Genomic DNA, 22,700 nt, shown 5'->3' with positions numbered 1-22,700 from the left:
TCCTTCCCTCCCTGCGCCCACAGTCATCACTCCCATGTGCCATCTTCTGTGCTTTCCCAAACCGGCCAAACCTGCACACATGCAAAACGTGGATGTGGGTTGCTTTGGTTTGCCCCTATAGCTCTATCATGTCCTACTCCTGCCAGCACGAAACCAAACAGCACTTTGGTTTGGCAATTTTGGTCCCTTTTTTTGGAGAGGAAACCATACTGCACCATTATTTCTTCAGCTGGAGCTTCCAGAGGTGAAAACCTGTTTCGTTCACTGACTTCAAATGCGGATGGAGAACCAAGTCAAACTCAGCCTGGGGTGCTCAGGGCTTCTCCTTCTCATCTTTCAAAGAAAAGTTAGCCCGCTTCAGTTGCAGTGCAATGCTAACAGCCTATGGAACATAATTCCCCAATTAGATAAATAATTGATCACCCTTTGTGCTGCAATTACTTCCAGAGTGGGCAGATCTCATAAGGAAATGATGAATCTTCCACATTTCCAAAATAATTTATTTAATGTAAAGCTGCTGTAACTCATTTTCTCACCGTCCTCCCTCTACCCAGAAACTGGCACTAATGTAAAGGCAGAGAGACAGATTTATTTATCTGCTATCAAATGGACTGATCTGGCAGGAACTAATAAGAATCCAGAAGAAGGAAGGGGCTATGGCTGGACAGAGAGATGCTTCTCAGTGCTGTCAGCCTGAGCCTCTCTCTAACTGTCCTGCTCCAGACCAGCAACAGGAAGAAAAAGATGGAACGACAGTCAGGACCGCATTAGTGGTACTAACCTGACACAGTGAGCCTGGCCTCCCGGCTGAACTTCACATTAGCAATATTGGTGGCAACACAGTGAAAAATCCCACTGTCTTCTGCCCTCAGTCCCGTAATCTGGAGGACGCCCTTGGGAAGCAGCGTGTACCTGTGGGAAGAGAAAGGCAGAAATAAAAACCTGCAAAGCTGGACACGATGCCAAAGAAGGCTGCACATCCATGGAGCGGGGTGCTGGCTCCCCACATCCCGGTGCAGAGATGCTGATCCCACCCCAGCGATGCTGAGCCCACACTTTTCACTGCAATCAGTTCTTTATTTTGGGCACTATTTGAGCCTCTGGTCTTTTTTTACAGGGGGCATGTTCCCTTTCTTCATTTTCTGATGCATCCTTGAGAAAGGATGACTTTTGCTGGAAGGCTACAAAGTAGGACCTTCTTAGTTAAGCTGTGGAAAAGCTTTGGGATGTGAATCCAGCTGATGTGGGAGTTATCGCTCATCGGCCAGAGCACAGTGACCATGGACAAGCATCAGGGTAAACGTCTGCTCTTAAAACCTCAAATGCGTGGAAATGCACGTTTAAAATAGCCAGCAAGTAGGCATACATTAATATAAATAAGTATTTTATATATTGAAAACGTAGATATATGTAAATCATGCATGCACACACACATATATGTATACATACATTACACGTTGCTTGGCAACTGTGTGTTTAAATTGGCTGGTAGTAAGTCATTACACTGTGATGAGTTAATAATCCATTTCCGCCTGGAAGATGAAGAATATCTTTTTTCCATATCAGCATATGGTTAAGTGCCTATAACCTGCTCCCCGCACCGGGTTCCAAATGCGAGGCTCAGTGTCGGCGGCAGCGTGGCAGCAATCAGTTTTACACGTCCCGAAGTTGATTGCAATCTCTCTGGGACTTTAAAATGCCCATTGTTTTGGATGAATTATACCACAAGAAGCCTTCATTTTTGTTAACAATCTGCCCACAGCATTAGAAGATTCAATTCCAAAGCTATTATTCTGCCTTCAAAGCCTCCAAGTGCAAGACTCGGCATACAAATTTATATGCACTTTATACACAGAAATGCACAAAGCGTGATTAATGCAGAAATCCAATTCAGTTTGAGAAGCAACCCTCATCACCCAGACCTGTTGGTGTCAGAGATTAATCTACTGAGCTGACAATAAAAACCTTCCCCAGTAACTTTACTGCTACAAAAAGCCAAATCTGTTAAAAATCAAGACACTGAACACAGGGAAACTGCTCTGAGCCCATGTTCTCCAGGGCTCGGGCAAGCTCCCTGCCCCGGAGGAGATGCAGTGGGTATGAGGATGACTTGGGGATCTCTGGGTTGGAGAAAAGTCTTGGTTCCTCAGTCCTGGGGGTCCTTAGCCTTGGAGAAAAGAAATCCTGCTCGCTCTCAAATCCCTGCCACATCTCTTACCATCTCCACACCTGTGACCCTGGTCTCAACTGGAAAGGGGCAATAATGCACAAAAGACTTCAGGGGAACTTCAACAGTCCTGCAGCATCTCATTAGGATGCACACAAGGCGTCGGGCCCAGTTCTGCACCCCTGACTTCTTCTGACATCTTCTGACCAGTTGCTCTACTCCACACATCCCCAGTTTAGCACTTGTGTGAGTGAGGAGCTGTCAGAGGAGATCAAGTTTAACAAATTAAGCCTGTGCTGGGCTAAAAAAAGCTCAGATGAAAAACGCAAGGAAAAACAAAACCTGACAGTTGCAGTTTTCCACGGCAGGGTTGGGCCTCTTGGGTCCTTCTACCGTAAGTTCACCGTAACGCTGAAAAGGTCAAGCATTGTTCCAGCCCTCGTGTTTTCTCCTGCTTCCAAAGAACCCAAGCGCATTCTACTGCACAATTGACATTTTTAAGAATAGAGGCTTTCAGGAAAATATTTACAGCTTCCTGCTTTCTCCTGTTCCCAACGCATGGACTTCAATTGCCCGTTGAGGTGTGCTGCCACCGATTGTCCCCCGCCATCAGTTGTGCAGCTCCCGAGGTGCAGCTGGGACCGCCGGAGGCTGCCGGCACGGAGCACACGTTTCCTGCCACCTGTCCTCACCCGAGCCCCACCGCTGCTCAGAGGATCAAACCGTGATGAGGACTGATGAGGGACATTTCCCACACAAAAGGAGCAGCTTCTCAAACACAGGAAGAGAGGACGTGCTGTCCAGGGGCTCAGCTGGGGAAGGGGGGCAGCTGGGGGTTCTCTTTAGGAGGATGGAATGGGAAACATCAGCCCAGGGCAGCGAGGGATGCTCTCTGTGGTGTAATTCAGTACCTGCAGGAGTTCAGGACCTATGTGGAAGAGGCTAAGTCAGGGATCTGTCTTGGAAAGCATTGCACAAAATAGAGCCATGCAGGCATGAAGGATGCCAAAGCTACCCCGGCTCTGCTAGGACTGCTGGGTGAGTTCTTCATGCTAGAAAGTAACCTTGGAGGAGAGTTGATCAAGGGGGATCAATGCAAGACCTTGCCCACTCCAAAATCAACTAGTGGGCTTTATCTACCTCTCCTGGGAGATCATAGAATCATTTTGGTTAGAAGAGACCCTCAAGATCAGTGAGTCCAACTGTTACCCCAGCCCTGGCACCACCCCATGTCCCTGAGAACCTCATCTCCATGTCTGTTCAACCCCTCCAGGGATGGTGACTCCACCACTGCCCTGGGCAGCCTGTTCCAATGCCCGACAGCCCTTTGGGGAAGAAATTGTTCCCCAGATCCAACCTCAACCTCCTCTGGCACAACTTGAGGCCGTTTCCTCTCATCCTGTCACTTGTTACTTGGGAGAAGAGAGCAACACCCTCCATGTTACAACCTCCCTTCAGGTAGTTGTAGAGAGCGAGAAGGTCTCCCCCTCAGCCTCCTGTTCTCCAGGTTATTATTTCTACACAATGTTTGACCAGAAGGAGCTCAGACAACCCACAACATTAACTGAAAGAGTGTTCCATGGCTGAAACACCGGCCAAAACCCTCCGCCCCGATCAGTTGTGTCCCAGAACAACTGTGAGAGCAAGAGCAAGCCTGGCCACCTTTTCTACCTGGAGAAAGGACAGCAGTACATGGTTTGCACATGTCCTACCTTTCGTTATCTGTGTTGACTGGCATGCGGTTCTTTTGCCAGAGGATGACCGGCTCAGGTAACCCATGGATCTGGCATTGGAATCTGGCTACACCACCTTCCTCCACCACTGCGTTCTGAGGGTGGATGTGGAACTCGGACATCGCTGGAAGACACAAAGAGAGATAAAAATATTTACACGTGAAAACAGATCCACTGCCAATAACTTTGCATGACCTAGAAACACCCCAATTTGCCAGAGACAGCAAATGGGATCACAATGCAAGAACAGAAGGTTGGTTTGTAGCCAAACCTCCTGCATGGAGAAAAAAGACTGGTGGCAAGTTCTTGACATATGTTTCCCTCTGCACATTGAACTGATTGATTCAACGAGGACAGGAGACAGTGCTTTGTGACACACAGGCTCCACAGCAAGGTCTGTGCAGGGAGCAAGATGCTCTGGCACTTATCGGAGGTCATTCTCAACAGCACAGCAAGCTTTGGATCCAAGCTCACATTAGAAAAGAGATGCCTATTCTTTCTGTTGCTGCCAGTGTCTTATCTGCTGTCAATATCCTTCTGATGTGCATGGTTTGACTCCTAAACTCATACTGCTCATGTCTTGACCGAAGTTGCTCCCAGATACCCCGGTAAGATTTAAAGCCCTTGATTTCCATCTCTGGTACTTGCTCCAGCTCATTGCACACTCTGCCTTCCAGCACCGCAGAAGGAATGGCCACATCCCCATCCCATGGACCAACAGGCTCCAGAAAGAGACGCTGCCAAGAGCTCAGCAGATGGAGGGTTTAGGGTTGGCACCACCCAACAGTGAATGAGAAACCTCAGCGTGCCCATGCAGGATAAATACAGACCAGCCCGTCTCTGCACAGCCACAGCTGTAACCATCGTGTGGGAAGACTTGGGCATGCTGTTAAAGCTGCATAAATAATACAGTAATTATTACTATTAATTAATTGGAAGGTGCTGCCTGTTGACTCTGCAATGAACATATTCAAGGATAATAAACATCCCAGTGGTTATTTAGCTCATAATTCATTCACAGTGCCACACCTGTGGAAAGATCTCACGTTATCACACAAAATAAACTCCAAGAGAGTCTCCTGTTCTGCTACCCCAGCCCAACAACATCCCCCTCCACAGCAAGAAAGCCTCATCCCCTTTTACATGCATCACATATAATGAATGTACCTCTGCTAAGGAATAAGCTGCATTTGTGTCAGGGCAGCTTAATCATTCATCTGCAAACTCCAGTTGGGCTCGGGCAGATGGGAGATGGCCATTAGCAATCATACATTAAATATGTGTTGCATTAACCCACGCTGCTCCCCCAGCCACCGCTCTCAACCCACTGACTGCAGATTTGTTAAGCTGATCGAGTAACACGCAGTGAAGCCCCGATCCCGCATGGGTGTCAGGTTGGGAAGGGCAATCAGCCCCACATCGGGATGCACCAATGGGAGCAGGACCAAGAGGTAGCCATGCAATGCTCCAGTGTGATGGGAACACACCAGCACAAGGTGAAAGATCACGCAAAACTTTATTTCCCTTTCCCAAGACAAAAGATTGCCCAGAGAGGTGGTGGATGCCCCATCCCTGGAGACATCCCAGGCCAGGCTGGACGGGGCTCTGAGCAACCTGAGCTGGTGAAGATGTCCCTGCTCATGGCAGGGGTGGCACTGGGGGAGTTGGGAAGGTCCCTTCAACCCAAATTAATCTATTATTCTACAATAATGCAAATATCCTCTCTGGTAAAGGATGAAGCCCAATGGTGGAACAGCAATTTACCCAGTTTGCACAGATTTAGCCTTGAAATGAGACTGTTCGTGCCTCAGAGCACTCGGTGATGTGGGAAGGAGCCCAAAGGTTGCTGGGGGGGTTCTACCACACCAGGTGATTCCTCTTCCAAGGAACGCTTCAAAAAATGGGGGGTCCAGAGGTGCCCATGGTGGGAGAGCTCGAGGGAGCCTACAGGACATTTCAAAGCTGCCACTGGGAGGTTCAGACAAGGGTGAGCATCTTGCAATCAAAATTTATGAACTCTCACCAAGAAATGAAGAAAAGAATTAATGAGAAAGACACAAAGCTCATTAATACAGAAAAAAAAAAAAAACAAAACAAAACAAAACCAAATTCAGATGCCTGCAGGAAAATTCCTCTCAAATGTACAGATGCTCAGTGCTGAGGTTTTTCGGTGGCTGACAGGGTTGATAAGAAGAGGGAGGTGTGAATGAGAACAGCCCCAGCACAGACTTTGCTCTGCTGGCTACAGAATTCATCGCTGTTCCTTTCTTTCAATAATATCACCTCTGATAGGTAAAACTGCAGCAATAACCTCTACTCTTAAAGACACTAGTATTAATATTTATCATGAATAAAACATGGAAAGTTATAAATAATTCAGTTATGAGGATGTTAAGTAAAATATTGCTCTTCAATGACCCTATAATGTGGCTCTGAAGCACAGTTTTATGTTAAATGCTGAGGAAACACTGCGACCCTTGCCAAGACCAGCTGGCTTGCAGAAGATGCATTAAAAATTCATGTGCTGAGCTACAAAATGCTATTTTTAACACAGGTTTACGAGTTTATTTACAGTTGCAGAGACAAAAGCTCTTGTAGCACGTCCTGTAAAACAGCAAGAAAACTTGAAGGCGAGTGATTACCTGAGATGCTGTTTTCAGCTGGGAAATAAATCACTGGGTGTAAGGAGAAGGATAGAAACTGCTTTACAGGACATCGCTTGGAGGGGCTAAATCTCTCCTGACATATGTGAGGTTTTTATATATGTCCCAGCTAGCCATAACAAACTCATATGGTGGAGTGCTTGCTCCTGTTTGTCACTTGTCACCCGTTAGCAGCCCGGTGCTTTTTGTTTCAGCCGCCACGGAGAAGAGCCCGGGTAAGGCTGGCCAGCAGCCAGGGAGCTGCAGCTCATTTCCATGCTAATGGCCATCATCATTTTAAAAATAAATACATGCAATCACAATATTCACCCGCCAGCTCCTAAGAGGGGAGGTACCCTCTGATCCATCTGCCTGCAGATCTGCCGACTGGCAATGCCGCATCCATGTGCCAGCGGAGGGACTGGGGCTGCCCCTGGTCCCTTTTTGCTGTCATGGGACAAGGTGAGTGTCACCCTGTTCCCATTAAACTCCCTTCTGCCATCTCCATGTAGCATGGTACCGTCCACACACACAGTGAACGTAGGGTAGTCATCAAGCTATAAAATGGCATGTAAATTATATGCACACTCATTGCTCCATGTTGATGCTCTAAGCCACAGTGCCTCAGAGCTTCTACTATCATCACACCTGGATTCTGGCCATTGGTACACACAGACCAGTGAATAACAAAATAAAATGGGCTCACAGCAGACGTGGAATGGTCCCAGCAGCTCTCTCATGCTGCAGGTATGGGCGCACCTTCTCCCAAAGACATTGGCCAAGGCTACATCCAAGCCAAGTTGTCTATAGCCACACTAACACACGAGGGAAAGCAGTTACTCTTCATTTCTTCTTCCCCCATATTTATCATGGGGGACCTCAACTAGGATGAGGCTGGGTGACAGGTGAGGCTCTTCTCTAAACAGAACCCCATGGTTGGGATCTCCCACCACCAAACCCTCACCAGGATGCAGTCCCTGATGGCATTTCCTACAGACACAGCCCAGGTGAGCAGCAGCTCTTCTGCTCATCCATATTCACCTAGGATTTGTTCTGGTAAATGAACTTGCTGGGTCTCCTCTAATCAAAGCGCAAACACTCTCTCCATCCTAACAGGCCCCATGGAAAGGCCAATGGAATAAAAATCAAAATAGGTATCGAGTGAAATTTTCTTTACTCCATAAAAAACTAAATTGAAACCATTAGTGGCCAATCCTTTTTTGCTCAGTACCGCATTAGTGCTAAGCTGGAGATTGACCTAGATTTGATATAGAAAAAGAAAACATTAACTTGTTATGTCAAAGCAAACCCTAGGTCTGTTAAAATAATTTAAATGCAAACATTGTTATCAGATGCAGGCACAAGGAGAGGAAGAAGACTTGAAAGGTTCAGTGCCAAGTCTGCTGTTAGAAGAGTATTGGGGAAGCCCAACTAGTTCTGTAATCATATTGCTTCTTGCTTTTAAATTACTTAGGGAGAAACAGATACCCAGGTTAGATCTGACACAAGAGGATGCTGGGGAGGAGCTGAGCATCCTCACTGACACCGACACCAGGCAGTTCACAAACAACAGCCCACAAGTGAAGACCCTTTCTCCACATTTCTGCCACCAACCTGTTAAATTCACACCTCTTCCAGTGCAGACACATGGTTAAAATGCCTCGAAGTTACCAGAGTGAAAGGAACAAGAGCTTAATGGGGACATGCCTCCAGTAGCTGGGCTCCCAGACACCCCTGCTAAGGAGGACAAGCTTTGTTAGCTCTTTTCCAGCTGATGAAGGTGAAGCCTGGGAGGAAAATACTTTGCCCAGTGCAAGAGAACATGCCATGGGCAGAGCTGAGTATTTCCAAGAGTTGCTCCATCTTGATGCTGGTAATAGCTGCCCAGGGCAGTGGTGGAATCACCATCCCTGGAGGGGTTGAACAGACATGGAGATGAGGTTCTCAGGGACATGGGGTAGTGCCAGGCCTGGGTTAAGAGTTGGACTTGATGATCTTGAGGGTCTCTTCCAACCAAAATGATTCCATGATTCTATAGCTACTGATTTTCATACTGAATTTTCTAACTTACTAATGAAACCAAATTTCCCCCTAGGTCAGCAGAAGTCGGGGTCGTTCTTAAAACGCAATGACCACCATGCCAATTTAACCCAGACCTAAACCACTCTCAAATCTGGGCTGAGAGCTCCAGCAGAACCAAACCTCAGTATCTGTGAGCTTTATTCAGCCGCCATCCTCCTTGGCACTGAGACTCCTTCCCAAACACTTTCCCTGCCCCAAAGCAAGCAGAGGGATTACATCTTCTTCAAGTCCCTCCTAATCTGGGAGGCTTTCACCATTAAATTAACAACTGGCCAGGGAATATTTTCAAGACGGACATGAGGTGAAGGCTTAGCAGACACAGGTCTTGTATTTTGCTCCTCTCTGTACTCTGGAAACGGAGGATTTCTCTGCAAGAAAGAGTCAGCACAAAAGACAAGGGGCATACAGACACCACAAATCCCATCCTCTCCTCTCTTCCCCCCTTGCTTTCAAGCAGGGATGCTTTCCCAAGTCTTTAAGGAAAAAAAAAGACACTGCACCTTCTTTCCCTACATTTTTTCTTTCAAGATGTATTTTCATAAAGATTTTTTTTTTTAAAAAAAAAGCCCACGTCACAACAGCCCCGGTGGCTCCTCCAGCTGCAGAGCAGCCTCTGCGCCCGCAGCCGGCCCTGCGTGTCTAATGATGCTTTTGTGCGAGGTTGTTGCTGAACTGCCATGAGCCCAATTTCAAATGCGAGTTGCTTTGTGCATAGTGAAGCGTGAACAACAGCGCCGCCCATTTATCTATTTAATTCTTCAGGAGTAGCAGGAGCGGGGGCCTTCGCTCACATCTTAAAGAAAAAAACAAAACAAAACAAAACAAAAAATAGCCTTTTCTCTCAGCTTTGGAAAGGGAGGGAAATATTAAAGAGCAGCCGTGCTTCTCCCAGCACAGAGGAAAATCCCTTCTGCCTCTTGCCCACAAATCATAGGGGTAAAAATCCCAAATCTCTATTGTCTACGCTGGGCCTCAGATCTCCAAAGAAAATGGGCTGCAAGACTCGGGAGGGTTTGAAGCAAGGAAGACATTTTGGAGGAATGTAGCTCATTTCAGAGGAACCAAAATAGGTGGTAAGATGAGAGAGGGAAGAAGCCTCATCTCAATCTGTGCTGGGCAGATGAAGAAGGAAAGAGGGTCAGCCCTGTATGCTTTTTATTTGCAATATTTGCAAATAAATGCTTATTCCCCTTTTGCTCTGCCTGTTGTTTTCTCCCTCTGGAGCTGACACAACTGCTCAGAGCGGGGATGAAGGAAGGTCCTGGCTCTGCAGCCCCTCTGCATTTTGCATCCTTGTGTCTGTGGTATCATCACACTCAATCAAAGCTGCATGAAGTAATTTAAACAAGACTAAGAAGACACCCCATGAGATGAACTTCTCTGGTTGAAGAGCCTGTTTTTTGTGCCCCCCCTCCCGCCCAAAGCCCCTGGGATGGGGACGAAAGGGAGAGAACTGAGCTAATGCCTCACACAGCAGCTGCCCACGGGAGGAAACGTGCAATAGATGTTTTAGAAGAGAAAGAGAAAAAACAATCCACCGCTTCATGACTCAGGTCCACCAGGAAGCAAATTGCTGCCTGATCTGGGACTACAGCTTCTCAATTTTTTGCATAAGATGTCAAATGACTGCGAGACAAATCCAAGCTCAGGTCACCTCTCCACTGCACTGCAACAAGCAGCGCCCATGGACTCCACCAATCCATGATTTACTGTTCTGTTTTGGTACTTTGAGAAGTGGAAAAAAGCAGAGAGCCCTGAGGGGTTTGCTTCTGCGTGGGGATGAGAAATATCCTCCGAAGGTGGTGAGCATCTCTCCCCCACACACAGACTTGAGTTGCAGGGAATATGCTCAGGGGTCCCTGGTTGCCGTGCACGAGGGAAGGACCATGGCTGGGAGGAGGAGGAGGAGGAGGATGGGTCCTAGCAGGGACTTTGTTGTGGCACCTGGAAAAACTTCGAATGCCCATGCTGCAGCTCCACTCCTCTTCCTGGACCATAGAATCATTTCAGTGGGAAAAGACCCCTAGGATTGAGTCCAGCTGTTAATCCAATGCTGCCAAGTCCATCTCTAAATCACGTCCCTGAGAACCTCATCTCCGTCTGTTCAACCCCTCCAGGGATGGTGACTCCACCACTGCCCTGGGCAGCCTGTTCCAATGCCTGACAGCCCTTTGGGGAAGAAACTGTTCCCAAGATCCAACCTCAGCCTCCCCTGGTGCAACTTGAGGCCGTTTCCTCTGCTCCTGGTGCTTGTTCCTTGGGAGCAGAGCCCGACCCCCCTGGCTCCAAGCTCCTTTCAGGCAGTTCAGAGATCAGAAGGTCTCCCCTCAGCTCCTGTTCTCCAGCTGAACCCCCCAGGTCCCTCAGCCGCTCCCATCACACTTGTGCTCCAGCCCCTTCCCCAGCTCCGTTCCTCTCTGAACTCGCTCCAGCACCTCAAGGGCCTTCTTGGCATGAGGGGCCCAAAAGCGAGCACAGTAAAAGTGAACTGAGGCTCCTTTGAACATGCTCCCCATCACCAGCACATCCCAGCCTCTCCTGTACAACCACATGTGCCTCCAAGCCAATCTCCTAGTCCTAAAGAACAGTTAGTAGATTTATGGTATTGATTATAGTTCACTTATTGGAAAAACAACTACAGCACCATCAGTTGTTGACGGAGGGGTACTCTACCCTGAGTGGGAAAGATTTTTGTCTGGATAAATGCAGTCTGTGCACCATGCATGGAAACAACCAGGGGCCACATGCTCCAAGGGCTGTTTTAAACTGAAATATCTCCCAATTCCTACGAAGCTCACGAAGTGCTCCCCCCCCACCCCCCAGAGAGAGACTGTGCCCATACTGTATTGGTGCATCATGCCAGGGAGCATCTCCAACACCCAACATCCCACCACCCTCGCTATCTTGACGTGAGAGGATGGAGAGTACCAGCAGAGCTGCCTGTGCCAGAGGAAACCCCTGAAGGCAGCTGGTATTTAACAGCACAGAGACATTGCCCAAAGCCTGCCAGCTCAGCCCCAAGACGTCCTGTAAGGTAGCTGCAGCCAGAAATCATCCCAGTCTGAAAATATGGAGCATCAAGTTCTGGTGCATCAGCACAACACCCTCTCCAAAGCCCAGCAAAAACCCAGGCTGCCTGAGCCTCCTCGAACCCTTTCTGTAAACAGATCGGTCATTTTACCTTTCCTCTAAACATATTTTACATTTTAGAGAGACAGGCACAGAAGAAAAAAAGTGCCATCCACAGTCACAGCCCAAATCCAACATCAACCCTTGAGTACCAATGGCATGCTCTATCCCCAAGGCAATTCTTCTCATAAATCCCTTCAAAAGATGCATCTTGGCAATCCCATGGACCAAATTTCTCAGTTCCCTCCATGTTCAGAGCACACGGCAGCATCCCATCGCGTAACCCGCCACACAAAGCAGCACAGCAGACAGCCCAAGGCGGTTATTCATCTTCCAGCACCCTCTTGTTTTGCAGGGGAATTGATTCATAAACAGCCCCTTTAGCGCTCTCAAATAGGTTTCAGGGAGAGAAGTTGTTCCTGGCCAAGAGGGAGGCAGCGCTGGGAAAAACCTTTATCAGGGAGCGCTATTGCAGTAATTTTTCAAGATAAAATTGCTCTCCGGCTCATGACAGCGTTTAGTGTATCCTGAGGCGACCATTTGTGAAGCCAAACCTGTGGTCCTGCCGCCCTGCTGCTGGAGGGAAGTGGGGAGTATTAAATGTCATAAACAACTCTTAATTTGCCTGGGTGGATGGCATATGGGGCCAGCGATTCTGCAGTGCAGGAGGAGGTTATCTGTCATCATTACAGTGCTCCGGCATAAAGGCTGATGCTGGCCGGGCAACACCAGCCGCTGTCACACCTGCACGGTGGTACAGGTCACCACCGACAGCTCCTGTGTTTCTGCGGGGTGACTTCTTGAGCGGGGGACAAACCCCAGCATCACCCAAGGGTCCCCAGCCCCAAAGTGGCATCTCCAGCATCACAAGAAGCAGCTCCCTCCTGTCGCATCCACAGCTCACCTCGCTTCAGGCAGCGGCTTCTTCAGGACTTTGCCGTCTCCCAGGCTTTCCTCTGAAGCACAGTTTGCTCTTTGTAAAATACCTATGAATCATCCTCCTCAAGCGCCCCTGCAGGCCCCTGAAATAATGAGAAGATAAAGGGCAAGTTGTCCTGCAAGCCTTGGCGAGAGGCAGGCTCGGCGAGGGCAAAGCGGAGCGTGCGGCACGTTGGCAGCAGGCAGGTCTGTGCTGCCAGATCCTCACCCACAGCTCCTCCTGTTTCTCCTACTCTGACACACACAATTAAGACAAATTACATAGTTACCATTTTGATTTGTTGCACAATAGTAATGTTTTCCATCCCTCTCCCAAATATTGATGGAGATGATACAAGAGGATGCTCCCGCGCAGCCGGTTTTGGCCCTGGACCACTTTGTTCGCAGCCAAATGCTTCCAATATTGAGTGCAGACGAGCAATTTTGCTTTTTATCAGCACAAGGCATCATCCTGCTCCTCCACAGCCCTTGCAACACCTCTAGGTAGAAACATCCCTGCTCAGCCCTCCCTGTTTGAAAATCCACCAGCCATCCCTGTCACCAACGAGCACCCGCTTCGTTCTGGCATCTCTGGAGGCAGCAGTGGGACACAGAAAGGTGAAGGAAAGGAAGCTTTTCATCACGACTTGCCCACAGAAATGCCATCAGCTCTGCTTTCAGACAGGGAGTTGTCCTGATTTGCAGGCTAATGAATTTTAAATGAGATGCATTTTTTAATTTTTTTGTTGTCAGTCCCCATTTTTCTGCTAGCAATCACTCCAATAATAGCTTTAAATTTTCAGCATCTGTTTTTACCAGCTCTCTTGTAATTAGTTTACTAATATATTTCACTGCGCCTTTGTTATTTTCAGAGAATTACTTCATTCCCAGCTATCAGAGATAGTGCACTTCAGTCTATAAGGAGTTTGGCCTTTGTTCCCCCGTGGTTATTCACATGGGGGAAGATGGCTCAGTGAATGACAAGCCTTTCTATCACCACACATTCTCCATTTAATGTCTTTATACTGGCTCATTAATTACCACAGAAAACTCCTTTCCAAATGGAACCTGTGATTTATAGAAGACTTGGGCAAGGTGCCACTTTTATCAGGGCCGACAGCGAATGGCATCAGTGCTGGTAATTCACTCGGCATTTTCCCTGCTCCAGCAGTGGGGTCAGCCCCGCCACGGTGGGAGTTTTGCCCAGACAACGGAGCTCAGCAAGCGCTCAGTGCCGCTGAGCTGTGGCCGTCACGCTGCTCCTGCACGACTGGGATGACCAAACACATAGAGAATTAGGCTACAGCCCATTCTGCCTGTGTACCAAGGTGTCCCCTGTACAGATGGGGATGAGTGCCTGGAGGAGGTGTTCCTGCCCCTGGAGCTGCCTCCAAGATGATGTCCTGCATCTTTTGTGGCCTTTCCTTACTTAAAAGGGGCCGAGAAGAAAATGGGGACAGACTTTTCAGCAGGGCCTGTTGCCACAGGACACGGGGTGATGGTTTTAAACTAAAGGAGAGGAGATTCAGGCCAGACATGAGGAAGACATTTTTTACAATGCGGCTGGTGAGAGCCTGGCCCAGGTTGCCCAGAGAGGTGGTGGATGAACCATCCCTGGAGACATCCCAGGCCAGGCTGGACGGGGCTCTGAGCAACCTGAGCTGGTGAAGATGTCCCCGCTCATGGCAGGGGTGGCACTGGGGGAGCTGGGAAGGTCCTTTCAACCCAAATTAATCTACGATTCTCAGATTTTTATCACACCTTGTAGTCCAAGGAGGTGTGGTGCACACAACAAAGTATCTCACACAATGCAGTGTCCCATTGCACAGCATGGGCTGGATGGCAGGTTTGAGTCTCAGCTGTATCCCTCAGACTCTAAAATATTTTGGATTTGCAAACCTGCCTGCAGCACAGGGGAAGAGCTGTGCAAAGACACATAGATGAGGTTCTCAGGGACACAGTTTAGTGCCAGTGTTGGGTTAATGGCTGGACTTCATGATTTTGAGGGTCTCTTCCAACCAAAATGATTCTATGATTCCAAGACACAAGGTAAATGCTCCATGTAGATCCGAGGCAGCCACAGTAGGGGCGAAAGGCAGCTACCCCGGCTTCATGAAGGAATAATCCGGACAACAGTCTCTGTCTGACAGAAATTCACTTTAAATCCTTCAGAACAGCGAGTCTCCCACCACATCCATACTCTGTGCCGAGCATGATAAACTGCCCTCTTCTTTATTAACGAATGAAATAAGAGATGCAAACAGTGCACACGTTGACTAAAGAAGTTACTTAAACAGAAAAACAGTCACAAAAGGGTGGATCTGCATTGCTTGACTCTGAGGAGCCATCTCACACCCTTGCAAGGGAAATACTCAGCACCCCCCGAGCACATGAGGACGAGAGGAGAGGCCAAAGAACCTGAGCGCAGCAACGCAGCAGGTTGGGCCCAGAGCTAGCATTACTAACGACTGCTCTAAAGCTCCTTTCTCTTCACTTTAACTCTGAATTTCACTCAAATGCAGGTGATTTTCCCAAATGTTCCCATCCCTTGGTGATGAGCACGGCCACTGTGTTATGATGTTACTCAATCCAGATTGAAGGCAATAATATCAAAAGACATTAAAAAGGCTGAACTGCTGTGATACTGAGAAAATGCAGCTTCCTCCGAGGTCTGCTTTTCCTCCTAGCAGCGGCTAAGCCGTTAGCTGTCATCTCGTCCCTGCGGCTGAGTTACAGATATAAATTCCTGTTCGCTCCTTGGCAATAGCAACAGCTTCCTATTTTGCTGGCAGCGATCCAGGGGAAATTCAAGCTGAATTACAGCCATTCTTCAGAAAATAGGCCAAATCCACGAAAGCAGGACACATGACCGCAGACGTCGAGCTCGTCTTTTCTTTTTTTTTTCTTCTATTTATTTCACGGCGAGAAGCCCTGTTGGCTGAAAATAGCTTATCTCTGGAAGTCCCCCTTTCCGTTCACGGCTGCCGCTCCTGGCTGCCATCCAAACTATTACCACCTCAAAGAGAAAGTTCATCGTTCCGGCATATCAGACTCACTGTACGGGACGTGTGGTTTGATGTTTTCACCGATCTCTCTCCGGGAGCTCTGGAAGGAGACGGGGATTGTATTTCTGTACATGAGCCAGGGGATGTGAAGCTTTTTCCAGCACCTCTGCTGGGATGGTTGTATTTGGGCTTGTACCCCAGCATCGCTTCTCAGCGGACACACAGCAGCATGTGTACACGTATGTGCATGTATGTGCGTGTATGACGCAGCACAGGGGTAACGCAGGCTGGACTCCGAGAGCCAGGGTCCCTCCAGACACCAATTCCCACCCTTAAATTTCAAGTCGGGTCCATGTGAAGCATCCAAACGCATGTCTGCACCCACAGTGAGTCCTCTCTCCTCCCCATGTACCCCACAGCACCCTAAATACAACTGGGGGACACATCACCATCCCAAAACACGCACACAGACGAACACAAGTGAGGACACAGGAGAATGGGTAAAGACAAGAATCATAGAATCATTTTGGTTAGAAGACACCCTCAAAAACATCAAGTCCGAGTGTTACCCGACCCCTGGCACTACCCCATGTCCCTGAGAACCTCATCTCCACGTCTGTCCAACCCCTCCAGGGATGGTGACTCCACCACTGCCCTGGGCAGCCTGTTCCAATGCCCGACAGCCCTTTCCAGGAAGAAATTGTTCCCGAGATCCAGTCTTAACTTCCCCAGCGCAACTTAACGCCATTTCCTCTTGTCCGATCACTTGTTACTTGGGAAAACAGACCAACGCCCCCTGGCTCCAAGCTCCTTTCAGGCAGTTCAGAGATCAGAAGGTCTCCCCTCAGCTCCTGCTCTCCAGGCTGAACCCCCCAGGTCTCTCAGCTCCCTGAAGAAGTGTGGGGACATGGTCACATAGAGGAAAGAAGCAATGGCAGAGTTACAAAGCACAAATCTCACCATCTTTACCTTCCTCGTTACCACCAGACCATCACCAAAGTCAAGGAGCGCGGATACAGTCCAGAAAACACAGCTCTTCGGGGAGAGTCGGTTTCTTGTTGATAAGAAGCAGGAAGGCTTATCACCCAAACTCACAGCGACACCTCACCCCAGGCCCAGTTTATCAAACTAAATTCATTACCTTGGTGACCTTGCTTAAAAGAGGTAGCAGGAGGAGAAAGGTTGGTGCTCCCACCACCTGCTGTGCTGCTCCCAGCTCCGCACACCCTCACCGGCACATGCCGAGCAGGGTGGTGGCCAGTGGGACAACACTGCCTGCGAAATCCCCACCAGTGCCAAAGTGTCCCCGAGTGTCACGCCAAGGAAGAAAAGGGACAGAAAGAAAAGTTGCACTGAATTATTGCACGGCCATCACATGGCTCTGCAGTTTACTGTGTGTATGGTCACATCAGGTCGGGCTGTGCTGGGTGTGTTTTCTCTGTATAAGATAGTTTACAACAGCAGGTTTCTATAGGGTAGAAAGATAACTTCACTGTGTTTACAAAGGAGTGATGTCTCGGTGACTTGCCATCATCCAGTCTCCATACTGTATTACAACCAAGTACAGCATTTTCCATTTGCATCTATTACCAGCAAGGAGAAACAAACAAATCCTTACCATAGGGAATTTTTAAAATGAGCAGTCAAGCAAAAACAAAACTTCAGCTTCAAACGTTTTGCTAAGGCATTTAGATATATACTTCAGATATTGATTCTTTTTTTTTTTTCTTCTTTTTTTATCATAGATTAGACGAACACCAGTAACCTCAGGTGGTGCCTCTCTTCTCAAAGACCTTTGGTACTGTTTATGGGAACAGGATTCTGGTAACACGAGGCAGCAGCGATGAGGCTCGAGAAGCCTTTGATGAGCAGAATTCCCAAGGGATGCTCCCGGGCAGGATAACTATGAGCTCACAGGGCTACAAGGAGGGACTATCGATTTGCTGGCAGGAGAAGAGATGGGAAGAGTCTGTGTTATTTCCTACGTGGAATTTGCAAATATTTTACCCCAAATGAGTTTTAGGATGCACAAACACATGAGAAGCACAAATGGGGCTGGTCGGGGTGGGGAGGCTGCCAGACTCCCCATGCAGTGGTCCCATGAGTAGGGGACACAGATTTTCCTGTAGGCTTGTGGCAACCATCAGATAAACCCTCTGCAGATGCACCAAGTCCCTTATGCCCTCCATCAGCACACAACCACACTTCCAAACAACCCCTGGCAGCAAAATCCAGCATCATGGACAAAAGAGAAGGGAAGACCTTGACAAGAAACCCAGTACCCCATGCCCAGCCTGGAGAAGGACTCGGTCCCACAGCTCATGCTGAAGGGCTAGAAGAAAGGTTGGATGCTCAAACAGCCATGCAATCTGAATTTAAATATCAATATTTGCCTTCAAAAGCTCTTAGCGATGGGAAAGCCATACAAACCTGCAACTGCCCAGCAATGTGGCCATGTCCCCTCTGCAAAAGGTCCCTGCAGCCGTGGGAGAGGGTGATCTCCCCTGGGACCCCTGCATCCCCAGCCCTGCTCATGCACCTGCTGTCCCCATTCTGTTTCCAGCTGTATTGCCCATCCACATGCCAGGCTGATAATATTTAGCCACATAAGCTCCCTGTCATGATTAAATTTCATTTTAGTTAAGGTTTGTTAAGGTTTTGGGATGCGGATGCAAGTGTGGAAACCTGCCCGGAAACCTGCTCAGTGATGCTGAGTGTCAAGGAATGGCAACATCGCAAAAGTGGTGCGGGTTTTAGAGATCAGGTAGAGGTCAAACGGTGTGTCAGAACAGTGAGGGGTTCAGAGGGACATTCTTACAGACTTTGAGCTCTGAACTCAAGCTTTGCCCCTGTGTTTGCAGCACACTGGGGAAATCAGAGCCAAAGCCCCGCCAGCCTCATCTCTGGGATCACCTGCAGGGATGTTCAGCCCTTCCTGCACTGAGCGTGGGGAATCAGCCCTCCCTCTCCTGAAATGTGCATCTTCATCACAAAAAACACTTGCACCCCAAACTCAGTAACAAACATGTAATTGTAGCATAGACTGTTAGAGACCTGAAAAACTGCTGGGACACCCGAAATATCCAGGACAGCGATTAAATCTATCTCAACAAAACCTTGTGGTACATAATGGCTCCCCAGGAGACTCATTATAGTACTCTGATAACTTGTTTATGTGACCAAATTATCCAGGAAGAGATTTCAGATTTGAACGAACATGGGACCACACATGCACATACAGGGGAATATACCAAAGCCCATAAGATGCTCGCGTGGGACAAGGGAGAAGCATCCACATGGATGGATCTGCACCACCAGCAACTTCACAGCCCTCCCCACCACGAAACAAAACACATAAATAAAGAGAGCTCCAGGAACTAGCTGCGAGGGTGATAGCGCTGACAGAAAATGAAAGCAGAAGTGGGGTGGAAAAAAAAATCCAGCGCAGCTCGCTTTTGTGTTCTCACACAATGGGGCACGTCAGCTCTGAAGCCTCCGCAAGCCATCACCCACCATCTGGCACTGGGCTGGACACTAATGGGAGGCCCCGGAGCCCCAGCTGACTCCAGAGCCACGGGGGAAATCAAGCTGACAAGCTCCCCACATTAAGCCATCTAAATTAATGCAGATGCGTGGCCCGCTCACAAGAAATTTGGCTGGTGAACAGCAGCAAGGAGAGAGGAGTGAGCCGGTTGCAGCGTGTCACAAACCCCGCGCCAACCCAGAGATATGGCCCAGCCATCGAATTCAGCACGAGCCATCCTTGCTCATTTGCAAGACGAATTGTTGGCAAGGGGATCTGGAAGCGCAGCCTTTTTCTCGACTGCGAGATGCGCAACGCCGGCCAGCTGCAAATTCTGCAGCAGCGGGGACAGCCCAGATTAACACAGCCTGCTCAATGCATTGCTCTCAAAAGCAGCCTCGTTAACTAATGGTCCTGTAATGGCCTAATGGAGTAGATCAGCTGGGAAATTGCTGTGCACAGGGTATATGCGGGGAAGGGGATGAAGATGTTCCAGGTTCGACAGCAGCACCTCTGCCCAGGAACAACCCTGCTGATTTTGGCAGGGTGGACCCCAGAGGGATCATCACCCCAGAGGAACATTTACTGCTGTGAAAATCTGATTTCTCTAAGCACTGTGCTACAGAATGAGGGTGCCAGAGCCTGGAACTGAATCTGAATGGAAAATTCAGTGCTGTCGTGGTGAAGCAAAGGGCTGGCTCGGCACCTTGTCGAGGACACGAGGTCCAGCTCCAGACCCTTCCCTTGCCAGGTGTTGCATGAAGAGTGAGAAGATAACAAGTCACAGGAAATTTAGGGTGCACAGCACTCCCAAGGCATGGGAATGGGTGTTGGGGAGTACATAAAAGGGGACGGTAAGAAAGATGGGGAGAGACTTTTTTGCAGAGCCTGTTGCCATAGGACAAGGGATGATGGTTTTAAACTAAAGGAGAGGAGATTCAGGCCAGACATGAGGAAGACATTTTTTATACTGAGGGTGGTGAGAGCCTGTCCCAGGTTGCCCAGAGAGGTGGTGGATGCCCCATCCCTGGAGACATCCCAGGCCAGGCTGGACGGGGCTCTGAGCAACCTGAGCTGGTGAAGATGTCCCTGCTCATGGCAGGGGTGGCACTGGGGGAGCTGGGAAGGTCCCTTCAACCCAAACTATTCTGTGATTCTACTTGGGCAGTAATAGAAATGTCAACCTTCAGACAGGAATTTTTCATTTCTCCTCTCCACCACCTGCTTTGGATAACTTATGGGAACCCAGCTCTGCAGTGGTCTGACCTGAGGATCAGAGACATCAGTGTGACTTCAGAGGCAGGCGAAGAAGAGCCTGGGAGGATCACAGGTCCATCACAGGGGTGCAGGACCACACCAGACACTCTCACTGCTGCGGTTTTGCTGCGGTGTGCATCACACTGTGAGCAACACTGCCTGCCTGCAGCCAGGCTCCACTCGCTGCCTTGCACCCCAGAGCGACAGAGCCAAATGATGTCCTTGCTGGCATTTATAATACCTCTGGCCATGACTGCTAGCAGTAGTGCCAAAAATAGCCATAAACCTCCCCAGGGTGAACCCAGCCAGCAGAGACCTTTAGGGAATCGCCGCTGCACACCTCAGGCCAAACAAAACCCAAATCTTTAACAACTGAGGCACATTTCAGCATCTCTAGGGCACATTTCAGCATCCGCAGGGCCCATTTGAGCATCCCCAGGTCCAGCTGCTGTTGCACAGCCCAGGGAACCTCTCGGGGTGGCAGCGATGCTTTGCAACAAGCAGGTATTTGGGGATCCATCACTGTCGCTGACAGCTGAGCTCCTGCTCACAGCACCAAGGGTAAACCCAGACCCTTTCTAATGACTTTGGATTCATAACCTATTCCCACAGATAGAAAATTTTGTTCCCAAATGCACAGAGACCCACTCGGTAGCAGCTTGAGTGATTATGACCTCTGCTATCATTTGCAGGGAGGCACAAACACCCTCATTTTACCTAAAGGGGAGGGTGTAGCATATGGTAAGCGTGGGTTACGCTCAGCACCAGGAACAATGCTGGAGCTCTTATGCAGCTCGTGCCACCTCCAAATTGCGTTTCAGGTCTGTAATGTCCCATCGGAAGAGAAGTAGAATTTCTGTTGGGGTGAGAGAATGGGAGAAAAGCTCTCCGTGCAATTAATGTGCCTCCAAATTCAAGCTAGGTGAAATAATCTGTTGGTAAACACAAAGCACCACTGGGATAACAGCTGAGCAGAGGCTTATATTAACCATGCATCTTCAGATGAAAATATCACTCATCTACAAGGCATCACCATTCATTCATGCTCAATAAAATACAAAATGGTTACACATAAAGCTAATGGAAAATAAGAGAGAAATGAAAGTAAAGGTAATGCTGCCAGGCAGGAAGCACAAGAAAAAAAAAGGAAAAAACAACACCTTGAAGAGGCTGATTTAGCATTCTGCTTTAGGAGAAATTTCCAAAGCAGGTTTTAATATCTGATAAAACTTCACTGCTGGTTGCCACGCTGCCTGACAGAAGCACAGAAGGGGACTAATAGCCCTGGCATACAACATGATAAAACATTTTAAACTGCATAGCTTTACTCGCACTTGCTACTTCTAAGGAGGTTTTACGGTTCACTGCTATCCCTCAGTGTCCTACCAACAACCCCTGAGCACGCACAGCTCTCATCTACCCACCAGGCAGGTAGTTTTTCTAGCTTGTTCCAGTCAAATACTAGCACTTGGCTGCATCCCTGCAAGGAATGGCAAGGGGAAGGACCCCCAGGCTGGTGGCTCTGGTCTTCCCACCTCACATCTGCCCCTTTTTGGGATCTCCAGCACCCGTCCCGCTATAACATGGTCCATTTGAAGCCCCTCGTCATGCAAACCCTCCATCCGACCAGCGCTCATGAGAAACACTGGGGCTCAGTTTCAAATACACTTCTGCTTTATAGATGATCCCCAATCTAATAAAGAGGCAAAACATTATCTGTCTTGTCTTCTCCTATTTCCCAAGGAACAATAAGGCTGGAAACATCTTTCTGCTTCACTAATAAAACTTTTATAACCCCTTTCCCTGACAGCCCCTGAGCGAGGGTCCTTTTTACAGCAAGAATCCTGGAACAAGCAGGGAAAGGAGCAGCCAGATCTGTATTCACAGCCTGTCCGAGCTCAGGTGGTAACTAGAAAAACAAAGGCAACTAAAATGGGGTTTGTTGGCTGGTTTGAATCCTATTTTGTTTATTTTTATTTTTTTTTTTTTCAGTGGTCTAGTGCCAGTTTTCATTTCCTGGCAGCTGTCGTGTCATTTTTAGTTTGATTGAGTCAAAAACAGGTAAATTGGGCCACGGGGTGGACAGGTCTACCTGCACATCCCTTTGCAGTCGGCTGAACGGCCATGCTGAGGCTGCTGCCAGGACAAACTGCTCTTGTTACCAAACCGACTGCATGACAGCAGGAACAGAGCTCTTTTGACCTATATCTCCGCATTTCCAGGATTTCTAAACTGATACAGGCG

The 22,700-nt window shown here is 48.6% G+C and overlaps 1 protein-coding gene across 1 annotated transcript in view; it reads right to left on the bottom strand.

Moving 5' to 3' along the window:
* Positions 1-22,700, bottom strand: part of IGDCC3 (immunoglobulin superfamily DCC subclass member 3) — a 107,797-nt gene that overhangs the window by 42,597 nt on the left and 42,500 nt on the right. Inside the window, exons 3-4 of the mRNA XM_065847679.2 lie at positions 3,880-4,024; positions 782-912 (exon numbers count right to left, since the gene is read on the bottom strand). Of these exons, the coding sequence (XP_065703751.1) occupies positions 782-912; positions 3,880-4,024 (276 nt within the window). The remainder of the gene's footprint in view (positions 1-781; positions 913-3,879; positions 4,025-22,700) is intronic.

Source organism: Patagioenas fasciata, chromosome 12, assembly GCF_037038585.1.
Source record: "Patagioenas fasciata isolate bPatFas1 chromosome 12, bPatFas1.hap1, whole genome shotgun sequence".
Classification (NCBI taxonomy): Eukaryota; Metazoa; Chordata; class Aves; order Columbiformes; family Columbidae; genus Patagioenas; species Patagioenas fasciata.
The sequence above is the reverse complement of the archived record's forward strand: the minus strand, read 5'-3'. Positions and strand labels throughout refer to the sequence as shown.